Source organism: Coregonus clupeaformis, unplaced genomic scaffold (assembly GCF_020615455.1).
Source record: "Coregonus clupeaformis isolate EN_2021a unplaced genomic scaffold, ASM2061545v1 scaf0179, whole genome shotgun sequence".
NCBI classification, from domain to species: Eukaryota; Metazoa; Chordata; class Actinopteri; order Salmoniformes; family Salmonidae; genus Coregonus; species Coregonus clupeaformis.
Window position 1 is genome coordinate 78,199 of NW_025533634.1, and position 24,457 is coordinate 102,655.

Here is a 24,457-nt window from a genome sequence, read left to right on the forward strand (position 1 = left end):
CTTGCCCTCTCCTTTATGTTTGCAGCGGGAAAAGTTATGGCCTATCTTGCCACAGTATTTACACGGGGCCTCACATTCTTTGGTGAAGTGCCCTCCCTTGTTACAGTTAAAGCCCCTATTCTTCCCCCGTGGCCTTCACACTTTCCTGCCTTATCTCCTCTCTCTCATAGGTTTCTAGTTCTACCTGCCATCTCTCCCAGAGTGGCAATTAGGTACTCTGCATCTTCCTCTTCTTTCTTGGCTCTGTCCTGTCTGTTATTCTGCTCATGATGGATTGCATGTCTCTCTGAGGCTATTACACAATTCAGTTATTTTCCCAACATACTCTCCGTGATCGGCCCATGGCAAAAGTGTCCTCTGGGCATCCCCTGAAACCCACTGCCCTCCAACGGCAGCCCAAACCTTACTATTCCTGTTTTGGGGTGGGTCATTCCTTCTACCGCTCTGGCCACGTCCTCTGTGTTCATGGCCTGTCTGCTAAATGGCATATTATTATTATTATTATTGTATACATCTAAGGTTGCTGGGGCCCCTTTCATTCCCCGCCAATAGATTAGGTAAGGCTATCAGTGGGTACTGGCCCCCTCCTACTCTCTCTCTCTCTCTCACTGCTTCTTTCTTCTTTACACACCTTATGTATCTGTTTAAGCATGGATTTGAGTTTATCTGCGTCTAGACGTCCCTCAAAACCATACCTCTCCCTCCACCTGGTTACATAATGGAGATTTCTTCTATCCCAGGATTCCATTTTAATTACATCAAGTATTTCTCGTCCCCAGTAAATTCTGGGACCTCTTGTGAGGATTTGCCCCCCATGGTTGGTACTGTTAAAAATCCCTTAGCCACCTCTTCTATATAACAAGTCAATTTAACAAGTAATTCAAAACAGCTTCACACCACAACACCTGGAATCACCCCTTCCTGTATATGTAATCTTGACTAGTTCCTCAGAATTATCTCATACTTTACGGAGGAATTTATCCTCACAATGTAATCTTGATAATTCCTGACAGTCTCATACAACAGGAATGGGTTCTCCCTCTTCTCTATACAACCACCTGGAACTATTCATAGATGTGACTTTTGAGCAAACATTAGGTCTCACACGTATACAACCTTACATGATTATTGGTTAACACCATCGGTAACCTGGAGTTTATAAGGCTCCAGAACGGATAGAGTTACAGCAAAATCTACAGTTGTTTGTGACTTTTGACTTTACTAATATTCTATTTCTCACACATGCTATTTTAATTCGTTCTGGTGTACTTTTTGTATTTGTTTAACCCAGATTATTTGTTGACTGTTCTATAATCTCTTACAGGTTACATCCCATAGGTGTACTTTTAATAGTTCCTTCTATTTCAACACCGGGTAGTTTCTTTTGGTAATGGCCTATTACCGTGAATCGTTACGGACCCACCAACCTTAAATCGGCTACCGGCTACAACCTTAAATTGGCTACCTTAAAATGGCTACACATTGATCCATTTGCTACTTTAAATTATGACATTACCCTCAGTCAATATTTTAGCAAGTTCTCAAATCAATTTCACCAGTAATGAATAAAGACTACTGACCTTATCCTTGCAGCCGAGATTCAATGTAGGTTTGGATTCCGTCACCGTCTCTGTCATTAATCAGGTGTCCTCTGGCCTGTTTTAACCCTTAATTTCAAAGGGCAGGACTTTCTATTTACGAATGTATCATTCGCCCGTCGACGGTTTTCAGAGTTACCTGGAATGACAGAAACAGGGTATTGGAATCCGGCTCGAAGGACCAAGCTGTTACGTGAATTATTTAACAAACTATTTCAGTGTCTCTGTGCGTCTCCCAAAAGGTTGTAAGTCTTTTGGGATTTAAGTAACGGACAGAGTCTCGATCTGCATAGTCAGAGATTTATTCATTGAGAATTCTACCATCAAAATTTCAGAGTCCATCTTTTATACTCATACGTCATACAAAAAAAAAAATCCCTCCCCTCTGTAGGCGGGCTGTAGTTTTCCACTCTAAAACTGCTCTACTGACCATCAGTTCACACACACATGCATACACACATACATACACACACACACACACACACACACACACACACACACACACACACACACACACACACACACACACACATATCCTACTCCCTGCATTACTCAGTTATTGCCATTCTCACAATATTCTGCACCATGTTTTCATAACAGTTTCTCCCCTCCCTAAATTGGGAGGCCTCTTTATCTTAGTTTCTCAGTTGTCTTTGTTGTCTGGCCTAACTCTTACTCACATTGCTAAATAGTGGCTCAATGCCATAGCCTTTACTGGTCCTACACTCACACATTTCTACCACATTATACACAGTTTCAGGGTGTAATAATTAGTCATTAATAATTAATCTATCAGAAGGCGAACGCCCTGTCTCGCCTCTATGACGCAGAGGAGAGGCAGGGAGAGGAGACCACCATCATCCCTCCGTTCCGTATCATCGTGCCAGTGGTGTGGGACGTGGACGCCGACATACGGCAGGCCCTGCGTACGGAACCTGCACCTGTACCGTGTCCGGAGAACCGCACCTACGTGCCCATGGGTGTGCGGGACCGCCTCCTTTCCTGGGCACACATGGCACCTGTGTTGGGTCATCCTGGGACAGGCCGTACCATCGCCTGCCTGACTGAGAAGTTCTGCTGGCCCACCTTGGCTTGGCACGTCCGGGTTTACGTCTCTTCCTGCTCCATCTGTACCCAGTCAAAGACTCCCAGACACCTCCCTTATGGAAAGCACATTCCTCTGCCAGTTCCACAATGTCCCAGGTCTCACCTCTCGGTGGACTTTGTCACTGACCTTCCCCCCTCCCAGGGGAACACCACCGTTCTCGTCGTTGTGGACCGGTTTCCAAAGCTTGTCACCTCCTTCCTCTGCCTGGGCTCCCATTGGCCATGCAAACCGCAGAGGCTCTTTTTACGCATGTCTTCCGGCACTACGGGATCCCGGAGGACATTGTCAGACCGTGGTCCTCAGTTCACCTCATGCGTATGGAAAGCGTTCATGGAACGCCTGGGGGTCACGGTCAGTCTCACCTCAGGGTACCATCCTCAAGCTAACGGGCAGGTGGAGAGGGTCAATCAGGAAGTGGGCAGGTTCCTGGGGTGTTACTGTCAGGACCGGCCGGAGAAGTGGGCGGATTTTCTACCTTGGGCTGAGTACGCGCAGAATTCCCTCCGCCATTCCTCTACTAACCTCACTCCTTTCCAGTGCGTGTTGGGGTATCAGCCGGCCCTGGCACCGAGCATGACCGAGGCCCCTGCGGTGGACGAGTGGTTTCGGCGTGCTGAGGAGTTCTGGAACGCTGTGCACACTCGTCTCCAGCGGGCCGTGCGTCGGCACAAGGAACAGGCCGACCTCCACCGCAGTGAGGCGCCTGTTTTCTCTCCAGACGACCGGGTCTGGTTCTCCACCCGGACCCTGCCCCTCCGCTTGCCTTGCCGGAAGCTGAGCCCATGGTTTGTGGGGCCGTTTAAAGTCCTGAGGAGGGTTAATGAGGTAACGTACCGTTTGCAACTCCCTGCTGATTACCGCATTAACCCAACTTTTCTTGTCTCTCTCCTCAGTCCAGTGGTGTCTGGTCCCCTTGCTGAGGCTGGACCCAGTGACGCTCCGCCTCCTCCTCTGGACATCGACGGAGGTCCGGCATCCTCGGTCCGTGAAGTTCTGGATTCGAGGCATCATCGACTGGGAGGGGTACGGCCCAGAGGAGCGGTGCTGGGTTCCTGCGGTGGACATCCTGGATGCTTCACTGACCAGGGATTTTCACCGTTGGCGCCCTGACCGTCCTGTGGTCATCCCCGAGGCCGGTGTCGTTCAGCTGCTGGTCTCGTGAGCACAGTGTACTGTGCTCTTGTTATAATGGGTCTCGTCCCATGGATTGTTTAGAGGTTTACACCACACTATTTTTGGGGGATTACAACCCTGTGTTATATATATACATGTTTGTTTTGGGCTTCGTCCCCATCGTTTTTCATGATGTTGGGTGGAGAAATAAAAATACCTAATACGTATTCCTGCACCTGTCTTCAAATCATTATACGACGTGACAATTGCGCTAATAATTCCCTCTGTGCACATATTAACCTTTGTCATGCAGGGGCGATTTTAGCAAGTAAATCTTGGTGGGGCAAACCCAAATAAAATAAGTGGGATGCATGCCAGCAAAGCCATTACACAACACAACACTAAACAATACTTTAATTTCACTAGAACGGTGACAAACGGTGCCCACAAACTGTTAGGGCCTACATAAAGCTGTCCCAACAGCAGAGTCCCAACAGCAGTCCCAACATCTTACCACTGCTACACCTGGCTATCAGCAGAGCCTTGTCTGGCAGCGAAACAGTTCATTCAGCCTCATGTTCTGCCTTTAAAAAAAACATAGCTGATATGGCTGACTTGCTTAAACAAATGTGGTTTCTAATGACAATTGAGATGTACAAACTATGGCATAAGGGGACAACAAGCGCATAAGAGGCAATCCGTAATTTCGATTAAGACATTAATGAGCGTGCTAGGACGGACATAGTCAATTTAACTATATGTTCAGGACTTTTGAAATGTACAGCGACATATTTAAAACATGGACCGTTCTTACAGTGTTCGCCCTGTACACCAAGTCAGAACTGTAAGATAAATAAAGGGGGCATATAAGCAGACAACGAAAGCTCTTACAATATTCGATGATTACATTTCTCTAAAACAGGTTATAGGCAACATGAGTCAGAACAGTAGGCGAAATTAAGAGGCGAAAATATACCAAATTCTTAGGGTGAAGCACATGGGCTACTAACAGCTTAATACACAACAAACACTTAGTATTACTTTCTTAGCTACAGTATACATATCTCCCTGGCATATTACATCATTTATGCAGCAGCATACAATATATTTTTGGACTCACTTTGTTGTGCTGTGCTCACTTGATGCGGTGGTCCTTCGTGGGCAAATTTTGACATCTAAGTCTGGCATTCTCTGGATTTATGGTGCTTTCAAGACAACTGGGAACTCTGAAAAAAACAAGGTCAACTCATGATGACGTCATTGATCTTCAGGTCGTAGTTCTAGAAAGAGGCCCGAGGTTCCAGAAGTACAATTCCGAGTTGGATGACCATTTAAAACGTATTTTCCCAGTCGGATCTAGTTTTTTTACCGAGTTCCCAGTTGTCTCACCCAAGTCAAGTTTTCGCAGTTCCCGAGTTAACAGTTGTTTTGAGCGCGGCACAAATCATGCTTCATTGACAGCATGGCCAATGTTGAATTTTTATCATTTTAAACTTAATCCTTAATCCCAGATTTGGGACAACAAAGTCACTCCACTGAATAGCAGGCTAGTGATTGCTTTGCAATGCTTGCAGTTAGCTACTGATTCCTTCCAAACCACTCATTGTTGAATTTGCGATTTCCAACTTGTTGTGTAATGTTTATGTCCAATGGCTGATGAGCACCAATACGTTTTATCTATAATTTCTCTTAATCACGGCGCAACTAGAGAACATCACCAACACCTATGCTCCGTATTTTCCGCTGTCTACCCACCACCACAGGAAGCACTGAGCTAGGCTGAAACACCTGCATTTTGGAGATGCCTTACTCAAGAAAGCAAAAAAGAGACCATGTTTGTATGCGGCTTTATTAACTCAATGATTATTTTTATTTATTTTTTACATTGTTTGCAAACTGATAGGTGACACATATTAATGCCAAAATAACATGCAAAACAGGCAAACTTAAAATGTGAGGCTCAAAACAGGTGGGGTTCTGCTCCACCTGCCATGAATGAGGGGTCGTCACTGATGTCATGGCATAATGGAACGTCTAATTGGCAAGTCTAAGGTGTCAGAGCACCTGCTACATTAAAGTAATTTAGATGCATTTCAGGAAATACCGTTTCCTTTGGACAGGAGGACATTAAAAACCAATTACTTTGATTCGGGTTAATAAAAATAATGACTTCTGAAGCACTGTGAAGACGATAGTGTTTTGGACATCCTGGTCCCTATCACATCAAGCATCATTATACATTGACATCATTGATTTGACTTTGATATGAACATCGTCCGAGATTATCTCTCTGATTAAATCTATGTTGAATAGATCTTTATCGGGTCATATCATATTCGGTTACTAGCGGGCTATTACCACCAGTGTAAAAGCGACGGCGCAGTTCTCTCTCTCTCTCTCTCTCTCTCTCTCTCTCTCTCTCTCTCTCTCTCTCTCTCTCTCACTCTCTCACTCTCTCACATCTCTCGTTCTCCTCTCTCTCTTGCATTCGCGTTCTCTCACAGTCTCCCTTTCTTCCGGGCGCACATTCGGCAGCTCGGCTTCGATACAGCTCCTCCCCTATGTGGTGGCTCCCGCGACCAGCTCCTTGAACGTGAGGAGTTTAGCTGAAGAGCGCTTTTCTAAATACCCCGAAAATCTCACCGACTTCGGGGGGAGTTGGTCCTCGGTTGGATAGGGTTTTCCCGCTCCGTGCGTTGGACCCAAATCTCTAACTATACCAGCGATGGATACTTGGCTTGGCTTCAGCCCAGGCTTGCACTTAACTCTGTGTACCTGGCTTCTGATCTCCGCTCATACCCAGCTAAATGCAAAGGCGGAGATATCTTGCTCCTCGTGCCAGTCGCCGGTCCAGCTACACCTGGATGAATTACAGCTGGATACCGGTATGCACGCGGCTACTGGTACGAGGCAGGCGGCCAAAGCACTGGAACGGGTCCGGCTGGAGTACCAGCTACTTGGAGTTACTGACCAAAATACTGGAGTACCAAGCGAAACCCAACAGGCAGGTGTTCCCGTGGATGAGCCGAGATTCACTGACGATGGAGTTTCCGCCAAAGTCGCTCTGGAAGATTCAACCCGGTTTAGTGAAAACGAAGAAACGTATGGTGGTGAATATTATATTGGGATGAATGATTTGGGTAAAGTCAAGGATGGTGCTGGGGATGTTGCGTTACGGAGAGTGAAGCGAAGCGGTCCCGAACGCCCCGAGTTTAGGGAGAGCCTTAGGACAGGTGGACCCGGTTTGGAAGGAGAGACGTCGGATGAGAGAAGGAGTCCTGGTCCGTTACTGGACGGACACAGACTGGGCCGATCCGAATTCAAGTGGAACAGGGACGAGGGTCGAGGGACTTCCAGAGGAGAAGATCCCAAACTAAGCAGCACTACTTTCGCCTTGACCGGAGACTCCGCGCATAACCACGCAGTGGTTTACTGGTCGGGGCAAAACAGCAGCGTAAGTGAAGATTATTCACCATTTGCCATGTGTATTTGTGTTTCACCAAATAAACCATTGTATATTATGAAGCACTACGTTTCGTCAAGGACTGTAAAGGCTTATCATATTCGAACTGTGTTGCGCACGGAAAACTCGCTTGTTTTAGGGAGTTGTTTGTCAACTGTAACAGGTGCACGGGTTCTGTTGCGCACAGCAGGGCACTATATCCTAAATAGGTTTCAGCACCACCAGAAGCATTCGGGGCCAAGTTGGACTGGTATTGCTATTGAGCACGGAGAGATGCTTGCTGCAGACTCCGTGCCCGTGCCATACCGATAGCAGCATTGCTTCACATAGTGGTTGAAAAACACTCCATATACTTGCGCGTATAGGTTACTCTGACAGGTGAATTCCACTATTAGTTTGAGTTTATTTATATGTAATGAATACGACTAAAATAAATTATAATGTTAACGTGTCCTGTATTTTGCAATAGATATGTTTGGTTATAGATCGTTTATAGGTCGCTTTGGATCCGAGATTTTTCATCCAATATAGGCTAATTGATTGGGCAGATTTGTAAATATTTTTGACGGGGTTATAAATTCTTTGAACTCTTTACTTTTACTAATGACATTTCCCATGGAATGAAAGCGAGCCCATGTGGTCCTCTGAATTGCTGGCTTGTTCTTGTCGCTCCTATGTTCACAATTCCTTTACCAAAGCTATAGATTTAATAGGCCGAGTTTAATAATTATATTCTATGCCATTGAATTATGTGCACTTTATATGCATATTTATCATTTATATGGATTTTTAATAAATTCATCTGCATACTATCATCATGCCAGAGTACATTCTATTCAGAATAATGCATCGCTCCCTAAATTAGTAATCAGTGCACTTGTTACCTGCACTTACACAGACACTCCAAAGGGTGGCAGACTATCATTATGCTTCCTAAAAGCTGCATCTGCAGTGTGGTATTATTGTAGGGATACAGAGCCTGAGACTATGGTATCTAATGGAATCAGAGGCAATGAAATCATCCAGGGAAGGACCCCAGTGAAGCCTGAACATCCCTAGCAAACATTCACAGCACTTAGAACACTGTTCTTAATGCGCCTTGGCCTATATGATCAATACCTGTGGTGATGGTCAATTATACAATTACATTGATTGGCAGGCTATGAGCCTGTAATAGCAGCCTTACAACTGCACAGAGGAGAATTGCTATGTCATATCTGATTTTGGCCCATAAATGTTGCATGTTGTTCTGCCACCAAAATCTGTCAGTCTACATAAGGGCTACATAAGTGATGCATTCTACAACCTGTCTCATCCTCTGTGAGTGAAGACAGCTTGTACTTTAACTGAGGTCACTATGGAATGTGTAGGTCATGTTGATGCTAGGACATGTCCTTGTTCTGGCGAATACTTCAGGCTACTAATAAATAAATGGCTGTTATGACACAGATTAATCATCTTCCAGTAGCAGCCAGAACATTTAATCCCAATTTTATTCTGAAATGGCTAGAATACTGAAATTATTTCATCCCCCCTAAAAGGGCATAGAGGCCTTCATTTGAAACAGAATAATAAGGCGAAGTGAATAAAAGTCATTTCCACAACCATGCCGACTCAGAGCAGAGAAAGCCACTGGGCTCTTTTTTTATCATTCTTACATGTTTCATTTGGTGTTGTGGCTGCCTCTTATTGCTTGATTTCATTTGGATGAAAAAAATGAATCCCTCAGTTTCAGTCTGTCTGAAATTATTATGACACGCTGCATGAACTTGTTTTTTAACCCACAGTGATGGCTGCGGCGGTTTGGGGAAGTTTGTGTGTGTGTGTGTGTGTGTGTGTGAATGTGTGTGTGTGCGGACTCTGTGTGTGTGTGTGTGTGTGTTTGTATGCGCTCGGCTCTGTGTGCGTGAGACAGTTTTTCTGGGTGTATTGTATACCCCAGCCAGCCCAACTCCCTGCCTCCGTTTCCCCCTAGCTGTACATTTAATAATTATCTTGAAGACGGAAACAGACATCCATTTTGAAATATTCTCTTCTTGCCAGGAGAGGGGGACTGACTGCCTACTCAATCATGTTTTCTTCAGCTCTCTGACACTAGTACTGGACTACTTTATCTTCATAGGGCTTTAGATCCTGATTGTATGGGTGATGAATTAAGCCCTCAAGGACGGACTGATGGAGCCTGAAGTCCTCTAACTCTAACTTAACCACAGCAGTTGGTGTGTGTGTGTGTGTGTGTGTGTGTGTGTGGTGGGGATGGGTGGCTGAACAAGTCTACTCTGGCCTCACTCATGCAGTCACTCACTTGTCGTTGTGTCACCACACTCCCTTTCCCTCTTTTCCCTTTTTCTTCTACCCAGAATGCTCTGCTTGTGCTGCCTGAGCTGTGTTGTGCCCTGTGCCACTACTCCTCTAGGATGACCTGGGTAGTAGTGGTGTTATGGTGTGTTCTGTTCCCCAAGGCAGGTTGTGTCCTATGAGGCGTGTAGACAAGGCTAATGTGGTCTCTTCTCTGTCTGTCTGTCTGTGTGCTTGAGCCCTTGGTGGATACTAGCCTAGACTCCCTATGGGGAGAGAGATGGTCTCAGTGTTGAGTATCTCTCATTATCAGTGGTGTTTATGAATAAAGTGGCAGGGTTCCTTCTTCCTGGCAGTGTGGATCCAAAATGGCCGCCATTATTGTGCCTCATGCTGATCCTTACTTTATAAAAGCCACTTTCCTAAGGGATTTTCAACCTTGATAATTTAGTTCATCCATCCACTCGCTTTTTAAGTCGATGCTTCCAGTAACGCACTTCGCTGGTAGTAAATATCTACATATTTGTCAATAGTACAGGAAAATCTGCCAGCCTTGGCGTGATCAATTTTTTCTCTTTATGTTTTTTTCTTCATGATGCAACACATTGTTTTCTCTTTGTTCTTCATACATCCAGTGGGGAAAATCTAAATGTGGATTTGCATAAGATGCAGAGTGGGACTCTGTGAGTGGTCTTTAATGTAAGGGACCTCACAGAGAGAGTTCATAATATATCTGGCAGGTTATCAATGAAGTGAGCTGGTCTTTTGAAATGCCTACATCTCTTTCAGAGAGCTAATAGACAACCCCCTATTAACTTCAGAGAGCTAATAGACAACACACACTCAACCTGAACAAATTACATTTTTTTACGATTGCTTACACACTAAAATTAAACTTTTCCCACAATTAGCAAAACCTTACACTCAAGGAGCAAAACACAAGGCTAGATTTGCACAACTGTAAGCACATTGTCAGCTTCACACTATTTGCAAAACATTACACACAGTGATTTGCAAAACACTAAACACACTTGTATACATCAGACACAGAAGTATATCATGATGTCACTTCCTTGCAATTCCAAAGCACTGACTGTCAAATTACCACACCTATGAGCCAATCTGTTAAACACAGCCATCAGGTGCACAAACACATGATTGCTAAATTGTAGGCACACCAATCAGGTTTAAGCACTATAAAAATGCAGCAGGTAGGTTCACCTGCCTTCAACCAAAATGGAAGGAGTCAGAAGATGAGTGAGGGTGAGAGGAGGAGTACACAGAGGTGGAGAAGGAGGTAGAGGAAGAGGCAGAGGCCGAGCCAGAGGTCGAGGAAGACCTGAAGCAGGAGGAGAACGTGCACAAAGAAGAAGAGGACCAAACTTATCAAATGACATTCGTGCAACACTAGTGGACCATGTTGTGTACCATGGATTGACGCTGAGGGAGGCTGGACTGAGAGTTCAGCCAAATCTTAGCAGATATACAGTGTCATCTGTCATAAGGACTTTTCGACAGGAAAACAGGTAAAAGAAGATCTGTCTACAGTTACAGTAATCAGCCGCTTATTGTATGCACCATATCAGCACTTGTGATACCCCTTCCTGTGACATTGTACAGTAAGTTACATTTATTATTCTCTACATAGGATTGAGGGTCGGGAACGACAAGGAGGAAGGGGGCCCATATTCACGCAAGAACAAGAGAGAGAGATAATAAACATGGTTTTGGCCAATAATGCTATCAGGCTCAGAGAACTATAAGCCAACATTATCGGTGACCATGCCATTTTCAATAATGTCCATCAGGTCTCTCAGTCAACACTGGCACGCATCCTGAAAAGACATCAGGTTCAAATGAAACAACTTTATCGAGTGCCTTTTGAGCGGAATTCAGAGAGGGTCAAATGGCTGCGGCATGAGTATGTGGAGGTTTGTATTGTTCACTTTGGCACTGTGATGTTGCATACTGCACACATTACTTTTTTTTACATTGACTGTATACTAGACCTATCCTGAACTACACAATCTTGTCTTTCACTGTATTTCAGAGAGTTTTGCAGATGGATGCTGAGGAAATCCTGCATGAATTCATATATATTGATGAGGCAGGGTTCAACCTCACAAAAGCAAGAAGGAGAGGCAGAAATATAATTGGCCACAGGGCTATAATCAATTTCCCAGGGCAACGTGAGGGTAACATCACCCTTTGCGCTGCCATTTCACAGCATGGAGTTCTCCTCCGTCATGCCAAAATGGGCCCTTACAACACACCTCACATTCTCGCATTTTTGGACCGATTGCACCACATCGTCACAGCAGGTAATGAAATGCACCAGATGCAATACACTGTCATCTGGGACAATGTGTCATTCCACCGCTCTGCTTTGGTCCAGAACTGGTTTCAACACCATCCACAGTTGACAGTACTATACCTTCCACCATACTCTCCGTTTCTAAACCCTATCGAATAGTTTTTCTCTGCATGGCGGTGGAAGGTTTACGATCTCCAGCCCCAGGCTCAGGTACCCCTCATTCAGGCCATGGAGGACGCCTGTGACCAAGTCGACGCCGCAGCTGTGCAAGGATGGATTCGACATTCAAGACGGTTCTTCCCGCGTTATCTTGCTAATGAGGATATTGCTTGTGATGTTGATGAAATTCTCTGGCCAGATCCAGCTAGGCGAAGAGATAATGTATAGTATGTTTACTGTAGTATTTTCTGTACAATATTGTCAGTTTTTTTCAGATTATTTTTTATGTTTGTTGTTGTTGTTATTTACTGTAAATGTAACCTGTACTGGATACAGTATTTTACGTTTGTCTGTTGTTTGCTGAGCTAACAGTGTTATGCACACTACTGTAGTAGCATGAAAACTGGGAGATGTTTTGTTGTGATTCTCCATGTTGACAGGTTGACTGATTTGGGTATATGGAGAGAAATAAATGATATTTTCCTCAGTCTGCAGCATTGGTCTTGTGTAGTGTTTGTATAGTTGCACTTTCTCTGTGTACTTCATTTACAGTACACTAATCACCTAGAATTAGACTTGCTAAAAGTGTTTTAGGTTAGCAACAGCAGTGTGTAACTGGTTCAAAAAGATTGAAGTCATATGAAATGTGTGTGTTTCGTATGGTAACATAATATTGTTTTTATGAAGTCGTGTATAGTTTTGACAAAAGTGTTCCATTTTGCAAATTATCTGAAGTGTTGTGCTACTTTGGTGTAGGGTTGTGCTAATTGTGTGTAGTGTTTTGACAAACCGGGCCCTGTTTTCAAAATTGTGCTTAAACAAAAAAAAAACTGTAATATGCTGGTACACATGGATTGTCCCCCTCGAAATAAACTGAACTAAACTTAAATGAATTGAACAGAAATAAACTGAACTGAAATGAACTGAACTCAACTGAAATGAATTTAACTAAACTGAAATGAATTGAACTGAAATTAACTTCCTTAGTCAACAACATCCACTCGTCTGGAAGAATATTGTTGTTCGCCAACCCCCTTACTGCACCCACCAACAGTGAGGAGAGGGTGGCGTAGTTGATTGGCATAACTAAACACGGCTTTGGCATCCATGCAGAGGCCTGGAACATGATTTAGGATGTACACAGGGGGCTTGTTCCTAGCCCTGTCTGTGACTTGGCTCATCCCTTGGATGGCTTCCCTTCCATTTAGTGATGCTAATGGATTATAAAGTGGCACTTTTATTTTGCTACCTACCGCTATGGTGGAAGAAGGGAAGAGAGGAGGATAGGATGGGGTGTCATAAATAATGCACTCTTCCAAAGGGACTTTTCATCCCTCCATCCCCTCCCCTCTTCTTCTACTTTGTGTTTACAAATGTGTTTCCCAGCCCTTGTTTTCTCTCCTCAGTGGAAGTAGTGAAGCTTCGTGGCAAGACGCCATGCACCGCCACGACTAGACGGAGGAATCGTCTTGACTTGCCCCCCAGAGCTAACGTCTTGGCCGGGATTCCAGATGGGGCACTTGGCCCACCTTTTCAGGCTAGCGCCAAGCTGTGTGTTTATGTTTAGCATCTTGTTTAGTCGCTTTATCAAGATCGACTACATGCATGTCATTTATTATTTATTTTATGTACTGGTTTGAGAGAAACATGTGACCTACCGATGAAGGTAGTTTAATGTAACTACAGTTGGCTTATCAGCGTTTGATAGCCACACATTTACCCAGAATGCCTGCATTGATGCTGCATTGATGCCTGCATTACAACACATTCAGGGTCAATTACAATCACATTACATAGCACCTGCTGTTGGAACAGAGCAACATCTAAGACCCCAGAAGTCACTAAAAGCCTTGAGACTCACGTCTCCTACATGGCTCAGAGCTACCCATTGGATGAAATATTTTTAAGACAGTCAATCATCAAGCTAATGGTCTTATTATGTTTCCTGTACCATTGCCATGGTAGCAGTTCTAGAGGAGGCCTTGGTGAAAGGATATGTTAAGACTGTTTGACTTGAGTGTAATCATACGCTTGGCCACTGATCCCATTCTGCAGTACAAGGGTGTCAACAGAGTGCTGAGCTGCATGTCTGTGGTGTGTGTGGAGTACAGTATGTGTGGGTGTGGGTGTTAGAGAGAGTGTGTCTGTGTTAATTACATTGATATAACAGAGTGTCAAATGTGATTTGGTTTCATCTTCATTCTATTAAACCCCTTTACCCATGGGGGGTATCTCAGGATAAAGTAGCGGCCGACCGTGACATTTTCTCTGGCTCTCTAACAGCTGATCCCAGTACAGTTTGGATGTTAGTGGTTGGACTGGCGTAGTCTGACTGTCTCTAGTTCTCTAACAGCTGATCTCAGACCAGTTTTGCATGGTAGTGGTTGGACTGCATGGTGCAGTGTAGTAGGTAGATCGAAGTAGGTGGTATGCAGCATGCTCCCCCTGGGCATAGAGTCTTGACCTTTACCGCCTGCTTTTTGAGGCAAAGTGGGATACCTTGTAACGTCGATCTCTCTTGGCATTTCCTGAACATTAGCACACTAGGCAGAATGCGATGAGTAAGTCATGATGTCAGAGAGGATGTTGAGGGGGGAGATCACCTACCTCTCTATCTCTGGTTCTCTCTCTCTCTCTCTCCCTCTCTCTCTCTCTCTCTGTCTCTCTCCCTCTTTCACTCACACACTCCCCCCCTCTATCTGTCTCTCTCACAGACACAAACACTCTTTCCCTACCCCTTCCTCTTTCTGTCACTCTCTCCATCTCTTTCTCACTCAGTCGGGGTGAATGGTGTCACGCTCGCTAGGGGTTGTCGTTGATGCAGACTAATAATGACACATTATACCCCAGAACCCACACTCAATTAACACACTGTCTAATTAAAATGATCTAGTGGTTTGTCTATGAAAAAGACTGTGAGTGGCCGTAAAATACGGGTCCACGCCACATTAACTTTCTCTTTTTATTCCCATTTAGATATTAATGATAATAACCTGCTTAAACATCGGCCATTACCAAACATATTGTGTAGGCATCTTTCATTTAGTGGAGGGAAATAGATGCGGCTTGATGATAGGAGATTTGCTAACAGAGTCAGTCTGGGGAAGCAAGCAGTACATGACTTTGAACTCCTGTCTCTCCATTGTATTTGCTAAATAAATACTATATTCCACTCTCTCTCTCTCTCTCTCTCTCTCTCTCTCTCTCTCTCTCTCTCTCTCTCTCTCTCTCTCTCTCTCTCTCTCTCTCTCTCTCTCTCTCTCTCTCTCTCTCTCTCTCTCTCTCTCTCTCTCTCTCTCTCTGAGCTTGACTATCCTCATGAAAGTAGCCTCTAAATATATGATAATCAATCAACTGCGTTTTCTCCTTCTCCCGAGCCCGCTATTTACTCACTGAAATAGATCACTCTGTATTTATATATTTTATTTTACACTAGGATTATTTCTTTATTTTTTCCACCCCCTCTATGCATTCACGCATTTTAATTTGTAATAACTCTTTAAGAGAAGTAAAGTGGAGCTTGGTTTTTGCTCAGTAAAACAGAGAGAGAGTGAGTGTTCATAGATATCAATGCATTATTCATTTGCCTTCTCTTTAGAGGAGTTTCTGAGTGGGAGGGGTATCAGAACATGAGCTAGCTAGGTTCACTGCTTTGGATTGTTATAAATGAAAAGGTCCTGGAGTTCTCCCTGACCGCGTGTCCCAATCAGGTAATACTCTGGGCCCATTTGATAGCCTATACTTAGTTCCTGAGGTAAAAGTCTGGGCCCTATATACATGAAAAGGGCCTGGAGTTATCCCAACCATGTGACCTGACCAAGAAATACTATAATAACTAGGGCCCACAGTTTAATCATGTCAGGAAACACTCCGGGCCCTAGTCATGAAAACACTTCACCACTAGACAGGCATTGTCAATGTGAATCTTATGAAGGCCTTGTGTGAACAATGCCCTTAGGTAAGGTGTTAATTGCTTCTCAAGCTCTTTGATATGTAGGCTAGCACCTGTCTGCTCCATTGGACAACATACTATTTCTAACTGCAGACAGTCTACATATACACAGAGGGGTTGTTGCTGCCTCTCTCTCTCTCTCTCTCTCTCTCTCTCTCTCTCTCTCTCTCTCTCTCTCTCTCTCTCTCTCTCTCTCTCTATCTATCTATCTATCTATCTATCTATCTATCTATCTATCTATCTATCTATCTATCTATCTATCTATCTATCTATCTATCTATCTATCTATCTATCTATCTATCTATCTATCTATCTATCTATCTATCTATCTATCTATCTATCTATCTATCTATCTATCTATCTATCTATCTATCTATCTTGCTTTATAAATAGTTGTTTATTTGGACACTCGAAAACTAGATGGTGCATCTCAACAGATTTCATCCTGCAAAATGTCAAATAAATAATGAATCTATTTATCTCTCTCTCTCTCTCTCTCTCTCTCTCTCTCTCTCTCTCTCTCTCTCTCTCTCTCTCTCTCTCTCTCTCTCTCTCTCTCTCTCTCTCTCTCTCTCTCTCTCTCTCTCTCTCTCTCTCTCTCTCTCTCTCTCTCTCTCTCTCTCTCGCCATAGCTTTTATTGTTTCTTTCTCTTTATATCTCTACTATAGCCATTTTATCACCCTCCCTTTGGAATGGTTGTAATGCGCAGGAGGAACACTTGGGCAAACAGTCTGCTTTATTTCATTGTTATCCTGTGTGCCAACTATGATCCTCTTGATACCTGTATAACTGTAAATAAGGAAATACTGAAGTCTGCAGGTATTGTCTGTAACTACCACTTCAGGGCAGCACAAATAAAAGCCTCACAACATCTGTTGTCTGCCACCAAAGCCTCTCTGTGTCTTTTCCCCACTGGGGTATAGCTAGCTAGCAGTAACAGCAGCGCCTACCAACAGCTACAGTTGTCTGCTAGCGATTCAGGCTAATGCTATTGTAAGCTTCAAATAACATGGGTAACATACTTAACATAATATGTTTATGAAAGCCTTTTTGTCTGTTTAACATTGTATCACTTCAAATCCAAATCTTTTGTCTTGCCCATTCACCCTCTGAATGGCACACATACACAATCCATGTCTCAATTGTCTCAAGACTTAAAAATCCTTCTTTAACCTGTCTCCTCCCCTTCATCTACACTGATTGAAGGGGATTTAACAAGTGACATCAATAAGGGATCATAGCTTTCACCTGGATTCACCTGGTCAGTCTATGTCATGGAAAGTTCCTAATGTTTTGTCCACTCAGTGTATATATTGGGTATATAATAATATATACATTTATATTGGGTATTTATACGGTATATACATGTATATTGGGTATTTAATCAAGGTCCATGTTATGAATTAATTCAATACTTTAATACTTGATAATGCAATCAGTGTGAATATGAATAACCTTTTCTGAACATTTGTCTTTAAACACAATCGGCATTGTGATCATTATAGCAATGTTAGATGGATACAGATAACAGTCATTGTGCAGAGATTCTGTTTTTATCGTGAGAGTTTCCCCAGTAAGTGAGTAGAATGCAGATATAGATCACACACACACACGTACGGAAACACAGACACACACACACACACACACACACACACACACACACACACACACACACACACACACACACACACACACACACACACACACACACACACACACACACACACACACACACTAAGTGGTATAACAGGCCCCAATTAGTAAGTAACTGTCCTCTGCAGTATTTAGGTTGTAAGGCCTAGTTGCCATACCGTAGGAATACTGTATAGACCATAATTGGAGACATTTAATTTTTTTCAATAATTGCAGCATATTCAGTACAAGCACGTGGCTTCTCAACCTGAACAAAGGAACATCCTGGTACAAATGGATTGTTCCCCCACGAAATAAACTGAAATGAGCTGAACTAAAATTAAATGAATTGAACTGAACTGAAATAAACTGAAATTAACTGAATTCCACTGAAATGAGCTGAAATGAACTGATCTCCACTGAAATGAATTTAACTGAGCTAAAATGAACTTCCAAAGTCAACAAAATGTTATATTCTTCCATCCTCGTGGGGACCTCAAAATCATAAAAAATATTATTTTCCCTAACCTCTAACCCTAACCTTTACCAAAACCCTAAACTTAGCCCGTAACCCTTTTTTTGTTGTTGTAACTAACACCCTTTTTCTCCCCATAATTGGAGACATTTTCTCCCCAATTTCGATCTTGTCTCATTGCTGCAACTCCCCAACGGGCTCGGGAGAGGCGAAGGCGGAGTCATGCGTCCTCCGAAATATGACCCGCCTATCCGCGCACCTTAACCCGGAAGCCAGCTGCACCAATGTGTCGGAGGAAACACCGTTCAACTGGCGACCGGGGTCAGCCTGCAGGGACCCGGCCCGCCACAAGCAGTCGCTAGGGCGCGATGAGCCAAGTAAAGCCCCCCCGGCAAAACCCTCCCCTAACGCGGACAATTGTGCGCCGTCCTATGGGACTCCCGGCCACGGCCGTTTGTGGCACAGCCCGGGCTGTGCCTTAGACCGCTGCGCCACTCGGGAGGCCCCTTTAGCCCGTAACCCTAACCCAATCCCTGAACTTACAGTGGGGAAAAAAAGTATTTAGTCAGCCACCAATTGTGCAAGTTCTCCCACTTAAAAAGATGAGAGATGCCTGTAATTTTCATCATAGGTACACGTCAACTATGACAGACAAATTGAGAAAAAAAATTCCAGAAAATCACATTGTAGGATTTTTAATGAATTTATTTGCAAATTATGGTGGAAAATAAGTATTTGGTCACCTACAAACAAGCAAGATTTCTGGCTCTCACAGACCTGTAACTTCTTCTTTAAGAGGCTCCTCTGTCCTCCCCTCGTTACCTGTATTAATGGCACCTGTTTGAACTTGTTATCAGTATAAAATACACCTGTCCACAACCTCAAACAGTCACACTCCAAACTCCACTATGGCCAAGACCAAAGAGCTGTCAAAGGACACCAGAAACAAAATTGTAGACCTGCACCAGGCTGGGAAGACTGAATCTGCAATAGGTAAGCAGCTTGGTTTGAAGAAATCAACTGTGGGAGCAATTATTAGGAAATGGAAGACATACAACACCACTGATAATCTCCCTCGATCTGGGGCTCCACGCAAGATCTCACCCCGTGGGGTCAAAATGATCACAAGAACGGTGAGCAAAAATCCCAGAACCACACGGGGGGACCTAGTGAATGACCTGCAGAGAGCTGGGACCAAAGTAACAAAGCCTACCATCAGTAACACACTACGCCGCCAGGGACTCAAATCCTGCTGTGTCCCCCTGCTTAAGCCAGTACATGTCCAGGCCAGTCTGAAGTTTGCTAGAGTGCATTTGGATGATCCAGAAGAGGATTGGGAGAATGTCATATGGTCAGATGAAACCAAAATATAACTTTTTGGTAAAAACTCAACTCGTCGTGTTTGGAGTACAAAGAATGCTGAGTTGCATCCAAAGAACACCATACCTACTGTGAAGCATGGGTGTGGAAACATCATGCTTTGGGGCTGTTTTTTCTGCAAAGGGACCAGGACGACTGATCCGTGTAAAGGAAAGAATGAATGGGGCCATGTATCGTGAGATTTTGAGTGAAAACCTCCTTCCATCAGTAAGGGCATTGAAGATGAAACGTGGCTGGGTCTTTCAGCATGACAATGATCCCAAACACACCGCCCGGGCAACGAAGGAGTGGCTTCGTAAGAAGCATTTCAAGGTCCTGGAGTGGCCTAGCCAGTCTCCAGATCTCAACCCCATAGAAAATCTTTGGAGGGAGTTGAAAATCCGTGTTGCCCAGCGACAGCCCCAAAACATCACTGCTCTAGAGGAGATCTGCATGGAGGAATGGGCCAAAATACCAGCAACAGTGTGTGAAAAACCTTGTGAAGACTTACAGAAAACGTTTGACCTGTGTCATTGCCAACAAAGGGTATATAACAAAGTATTGAGAAACTTTTGTTATTGACCAAATACTTATTTTCCACCATAATTTGCAAATAAATTCATAAAAAATCCTACAATGTGATTTTCTGGAATTTCTTTTCTAATTTTGTCTGTCATAGTTGACGTGTACCTATGATGAAAATTACAGGCCTCTCTCATCTTTTTAAGTGGGAGAACTTGCACAATTGGTGGCTGACTAAATACTTTTTTTCCCCACTGTAACTCCTAACCCTAACCATTAACCTCTTACCCTAACCCTAATTCTAACACTAATTTTCCGTGTTTTACTAACCTTGTGGGGACTTTTGGGGATTGTAGGTCCCCACAGTGAGAGAATAACTAATTCCCCCCACACACCCACACACACACACATACACACACACACACACACACACACACACACACACACACACACACAAACTCACACGCCGGTTGGCTGATGATTAACATGCATACTAGGCTAGCAGTGATATTGAAGGCATTACTACATCAGCCCCCCAGTGAGATGGATGGGGCTGTGGGACTGGCATCTACCTCTCATTTGGATCCCACGGCGTATAGCCGGTGTATACGGATAGAAGACAAACCATCAGGTAATTATGGGCGGTAGTACCCCGCTTCAATACAAATCAACATGCTTGGCACATTCAATCAGGATGCTTTCATCATCTACAGTGCATTCGGAAAGTATTCAGACCCCTTTACTTTTTCCACATTTTGTTACATTACAGCCTTATTCAAAAATTGATAAAATTAATGTTTTTTTCTCATCAATCTACACACAATACCCCATAATGACAAAGCGAAAACAGGTTTTTAGAAATGTTTGCAAATTTATTTTAAAAAACAACAACAGAAAAACCGTATTTACATAAGTATTGAGACCCTTTGATATGAGTCTCGAAATTGAGCAGGTGCGTCCTGTTTCCATTTGATTGGAGTCCACCTGTGGTAAATTCTATTGATTGGACATCATTTGGAAAGGCACACACCAGTCTATATAAAGGTCCAACAGTTGACAGTGCATGTCAGAGCAAAAACCCAGCTTTACATAAGTATTCAGACCCTTTGATATGAGTCTCGAAATTGAGCAGGTGCGTCCTGTTTCCATTTGATTTGGAGTCCACCTGTGGTAAATTCTATTGATTGGACATCATTTGGAAAGGCACACACCAGTCTATATAAAGGTCCAACAGTTGACAATGCATGTCAGAGCAAAAACCCAGCTTTGAGGTCGAAGGAATTGTCCGTAGAGCTCCAGGACAGGATTATATCGAGGCACAGATCTGGGGAATGGTACCAAAACATTTCTGCAGCATTGAAGGTCCCCAAGAACACAGTGGCCTCCATCATTCTTAAATGGAAGAAGTTTGGAACCACCAAGACTCTTCCTAGAGCTGGCCGCACAGCCAAACTGAGCAATCGGGGGAGAAGGGCCTTGGTCAGGGAGGTGACCAAGAACCCGATGGTCACTCTGACAGAACCCCAGAGTTCCTCTGTGGAGATGGGAGAACATTCCAGAAGGACAACCATCTCTGCAGCACTCCACCAATCAGGCCATTATGGTAGAGTGGCCAGACGGAAGCCACTCCTCAGTAAAAGGCACATGACAGCCCGCTTGAAGTTTGCTAAAAGGCATCTAAAGGACTCTCAGACCATGAGAAACAAGATTCTCTGGTCTGATGAAACCAAGATTTAACTCTTTGGCCTGAATGCCAATCGTCACGTCTGGAGGAAACCTGGCACCATCCCTACGGTGATGTATGGTCGTGGCAGCATCATGCTGTGGGGATGTTTTTCAGCAGCAGGGACTGGGAGACTAATCAGGATCGAGGGAAAGTGAACAGAGCAAAGTACAGAGAGATCCTTGATGAAAACCTGCTCCAGAGCGCTCAGGACCTCAGACTGGGGCATAGGTTCACCTTTCAACAGGACAACGACCATAAGCTCACAACCAAGACAACGCAGGAGTTGCTTCGGGACAAGTCTCTGAATGTCCTTGAGTGGCCCCGCCAGAGCCCGGACTTGAACCCGATCGAAAATCTCTGGAGAGACCTGAAAATAGCTGTGCAGCGACGCTCCCCATCCAACCTGACAGAGCTTGAGAGGATCTGCAGAGAAGCATGGGAGAAACTCCCCAAATACAAGTGTGCCAAGCTTGTAGTGTCATACCCAAGAAGACTCAAGGCTGTAATCACTGCCAAAGGTGCTTCAACAAAGTACTGAGTAAAGGTTCAGAATACTTATGTAAATGTGATATTTCCGGTTTTTATTTTAAATACATTTGCAAAAATGTCTAAAAACCTGTTTTTGCTTTGTCATTACGGGGTATTTAATCCATTTAAGAATAAAGCTGTAACGTAAAAATTTTAACAAGTCAAGAGGTCAGAATACTTTCCGAATGCACTGTACGTGTGTGTGTGTGTGTGTGTTTGGGGGTGTGTGTGAAATTAAGCATAGCCAGTTCAGAAGGGAAACCTGAGTGTGGTTGATTGCGTCAGCTGATATTGCACCAATTGGATTCACACTCTAATTACATGCGGCCTATTTCTACACATGCTTCCTCGATGCCGGATGTCTCACGCTCGATTGCGCTGGTGTCTCTTGCTGCTGCAACTAGCTGTTACACTCTATGCTTGCTGTTTCTGAAATCCCACCACCACCCCAGCCTCCACCTGTAGGGGTTCTGTTTCTGATATCCCACAACCACCCCAGCCTCCACCTGTAGGGGTTCTGTTTCTGATATCCCACAACCACCCCAGCCTCCACCTGTAGGGGTTCTGTTTCTTCCTTCAGGGGATTTAATATAGCATATCGTGCTCACTGACTGTAGTTATATTATCATCTTCATATGATGCTTGGCTCTGGCAGTGAGCTACCCTGAAAGAGCTGTGCCCTAACGCCAAACCATGCATTGTTATCTTTTCTAATAAATGGTTAAACGTACACATTGTGTTTTCTTTCTGAACATACTTTGCATGTAAGAAAAGTGTTTAATCAAGATGGTTTCTCTAATGGTGTGTGGGGTGTATTTGTGAGAAAGAGAGACAGAGAGAGGGACAGAGAAAGAGAGAGAGTTCATGCATGTGTTTTTATTCAATATAGACCTATATCCTAAGACCTACAGTAGCAACCATCCTCTCAAAACACTATGTTTCCTAGTTAGCAGTGGGAACATCACATTATCACATACAATCTAGCCTGTGAGGGCTGTCTCTGTGAGTCTGTTGTGGATGGCCACAATCACAGTGCCTGTTGGCTCTTCCTCAGGAACTGCCTTTGTCTATCACTAGAGGGAGTGTTCAGCCTGGGGAAGATTAACACTAACATGGGCCGACGGACAGGATGAGTGGATGGAGCTGGAGTGGTCTGAGACTGGGAGAAAGAGGGGGAGGAGGGAGGTTGTGGGGAGAAAGAAGGGGGAGCAAGAGAGAGAGAGGGAGATGGGTAGAGGAGAGAGGGAGAGGGCGAGAGAGAGAGAGAGAGAAAGGGACTCACACAGAGACACACAGACATTTAGAGAGAGCCATTAGTAGCTGGAGTTCACTCATGTTTAATATCGCTAGTCTCTACCACCACTGTCTCAGTCTCGGCCTCAGTCTCTATTTAAATAGCTTCCTCTTGCTCTCTCTCTCCTGTCTCAGGCTGAGGCCGAGGTTGTTCATTACCATTCCCGTTCACAGCTCACTTGCCACACATGAAAATGTTTATGTGGGCCTAATTTAATGTTGTGATGCTTGCATTTGTAGAGCAGGCCCACTATGAAAGATTATGTAATCTAACTGGTAAACAGGCCATTCTCCCTCTGTGTATTTTTCATTCATATTGTAAGCAGCGTTTCAGCAAGTGCAGGGAAAGTCTGAATGGAATTGGTTTGTTTGTGAATCTGTATTGATGTGTGATTATAGGAACACAGCAGGCTTTGTGTGATTGCACAAACTGCAGACATTTGTCAGTATGACAGCATGGCTATAGTGTGTTTATGCTTGACTTAACCTGTATGTAATGTAAATGTACTGCTTGTACTATACATACATGCAGAATTCAAGCTACACTTAATATGAACTGTGCCTGACATTTTACATGCATCCTGTAGAATAGAGATTAGTCAAAGCTGCTATGACTACAAACTGTGTTTTATAAAAATAAAAATAAAATATTCTGGTACTGTCAACGACTCAAGATTAACCTAGATGTAAATGTAAGATTAACCTAGAAGAAAACAAAGGTTACAGTAAAGCGGATGACAATAAATCGCAATTTATTCATATTTGCAGATTTACCTTCTATCTACCTTTTCTTATTACTCCAGTGCCAATACCTCAACAGGAAAGACGTTCAAATATCTTCCTTCCTGGGTGTAAATAAATATAATATTTTATGTCGTCGCCATGCCAGCTGTAATATTCTTGAGATGTATGAGCC

At 43.9% G+C, this 24,457-nt stretch overlaps 1 protein-coding gene across 2 annotated transcripts in view; it reads left to right on the top strand.

Moving 5' to 3' along the window:
* The first annotated feature begins 6,322 nt into the window (after window positions 1-6,322).
* LOC121554092 (VPS10 domain-containing receptor SorCS3-like) overlaps window positions 6,323-24,457 on the top strand; it is a 202,255-nt gene continuing 184,120 nt past the window's right edge. For both annotated transcript variants that reach the window (XM_041867547.1, XM_041867548.1), the window contains exon 1: window positions 6,323-7,273. In XM_041867547.1, coding sequence (XP_041723481.1) covers window positions 6,545-7,273 — 729 coding nt within the window. In that variant the 5' untranslated portion in view covers window positions 6,323-6,544. The remainder of the gene's footprint in view (window positions 7,274-24,457) is intronic.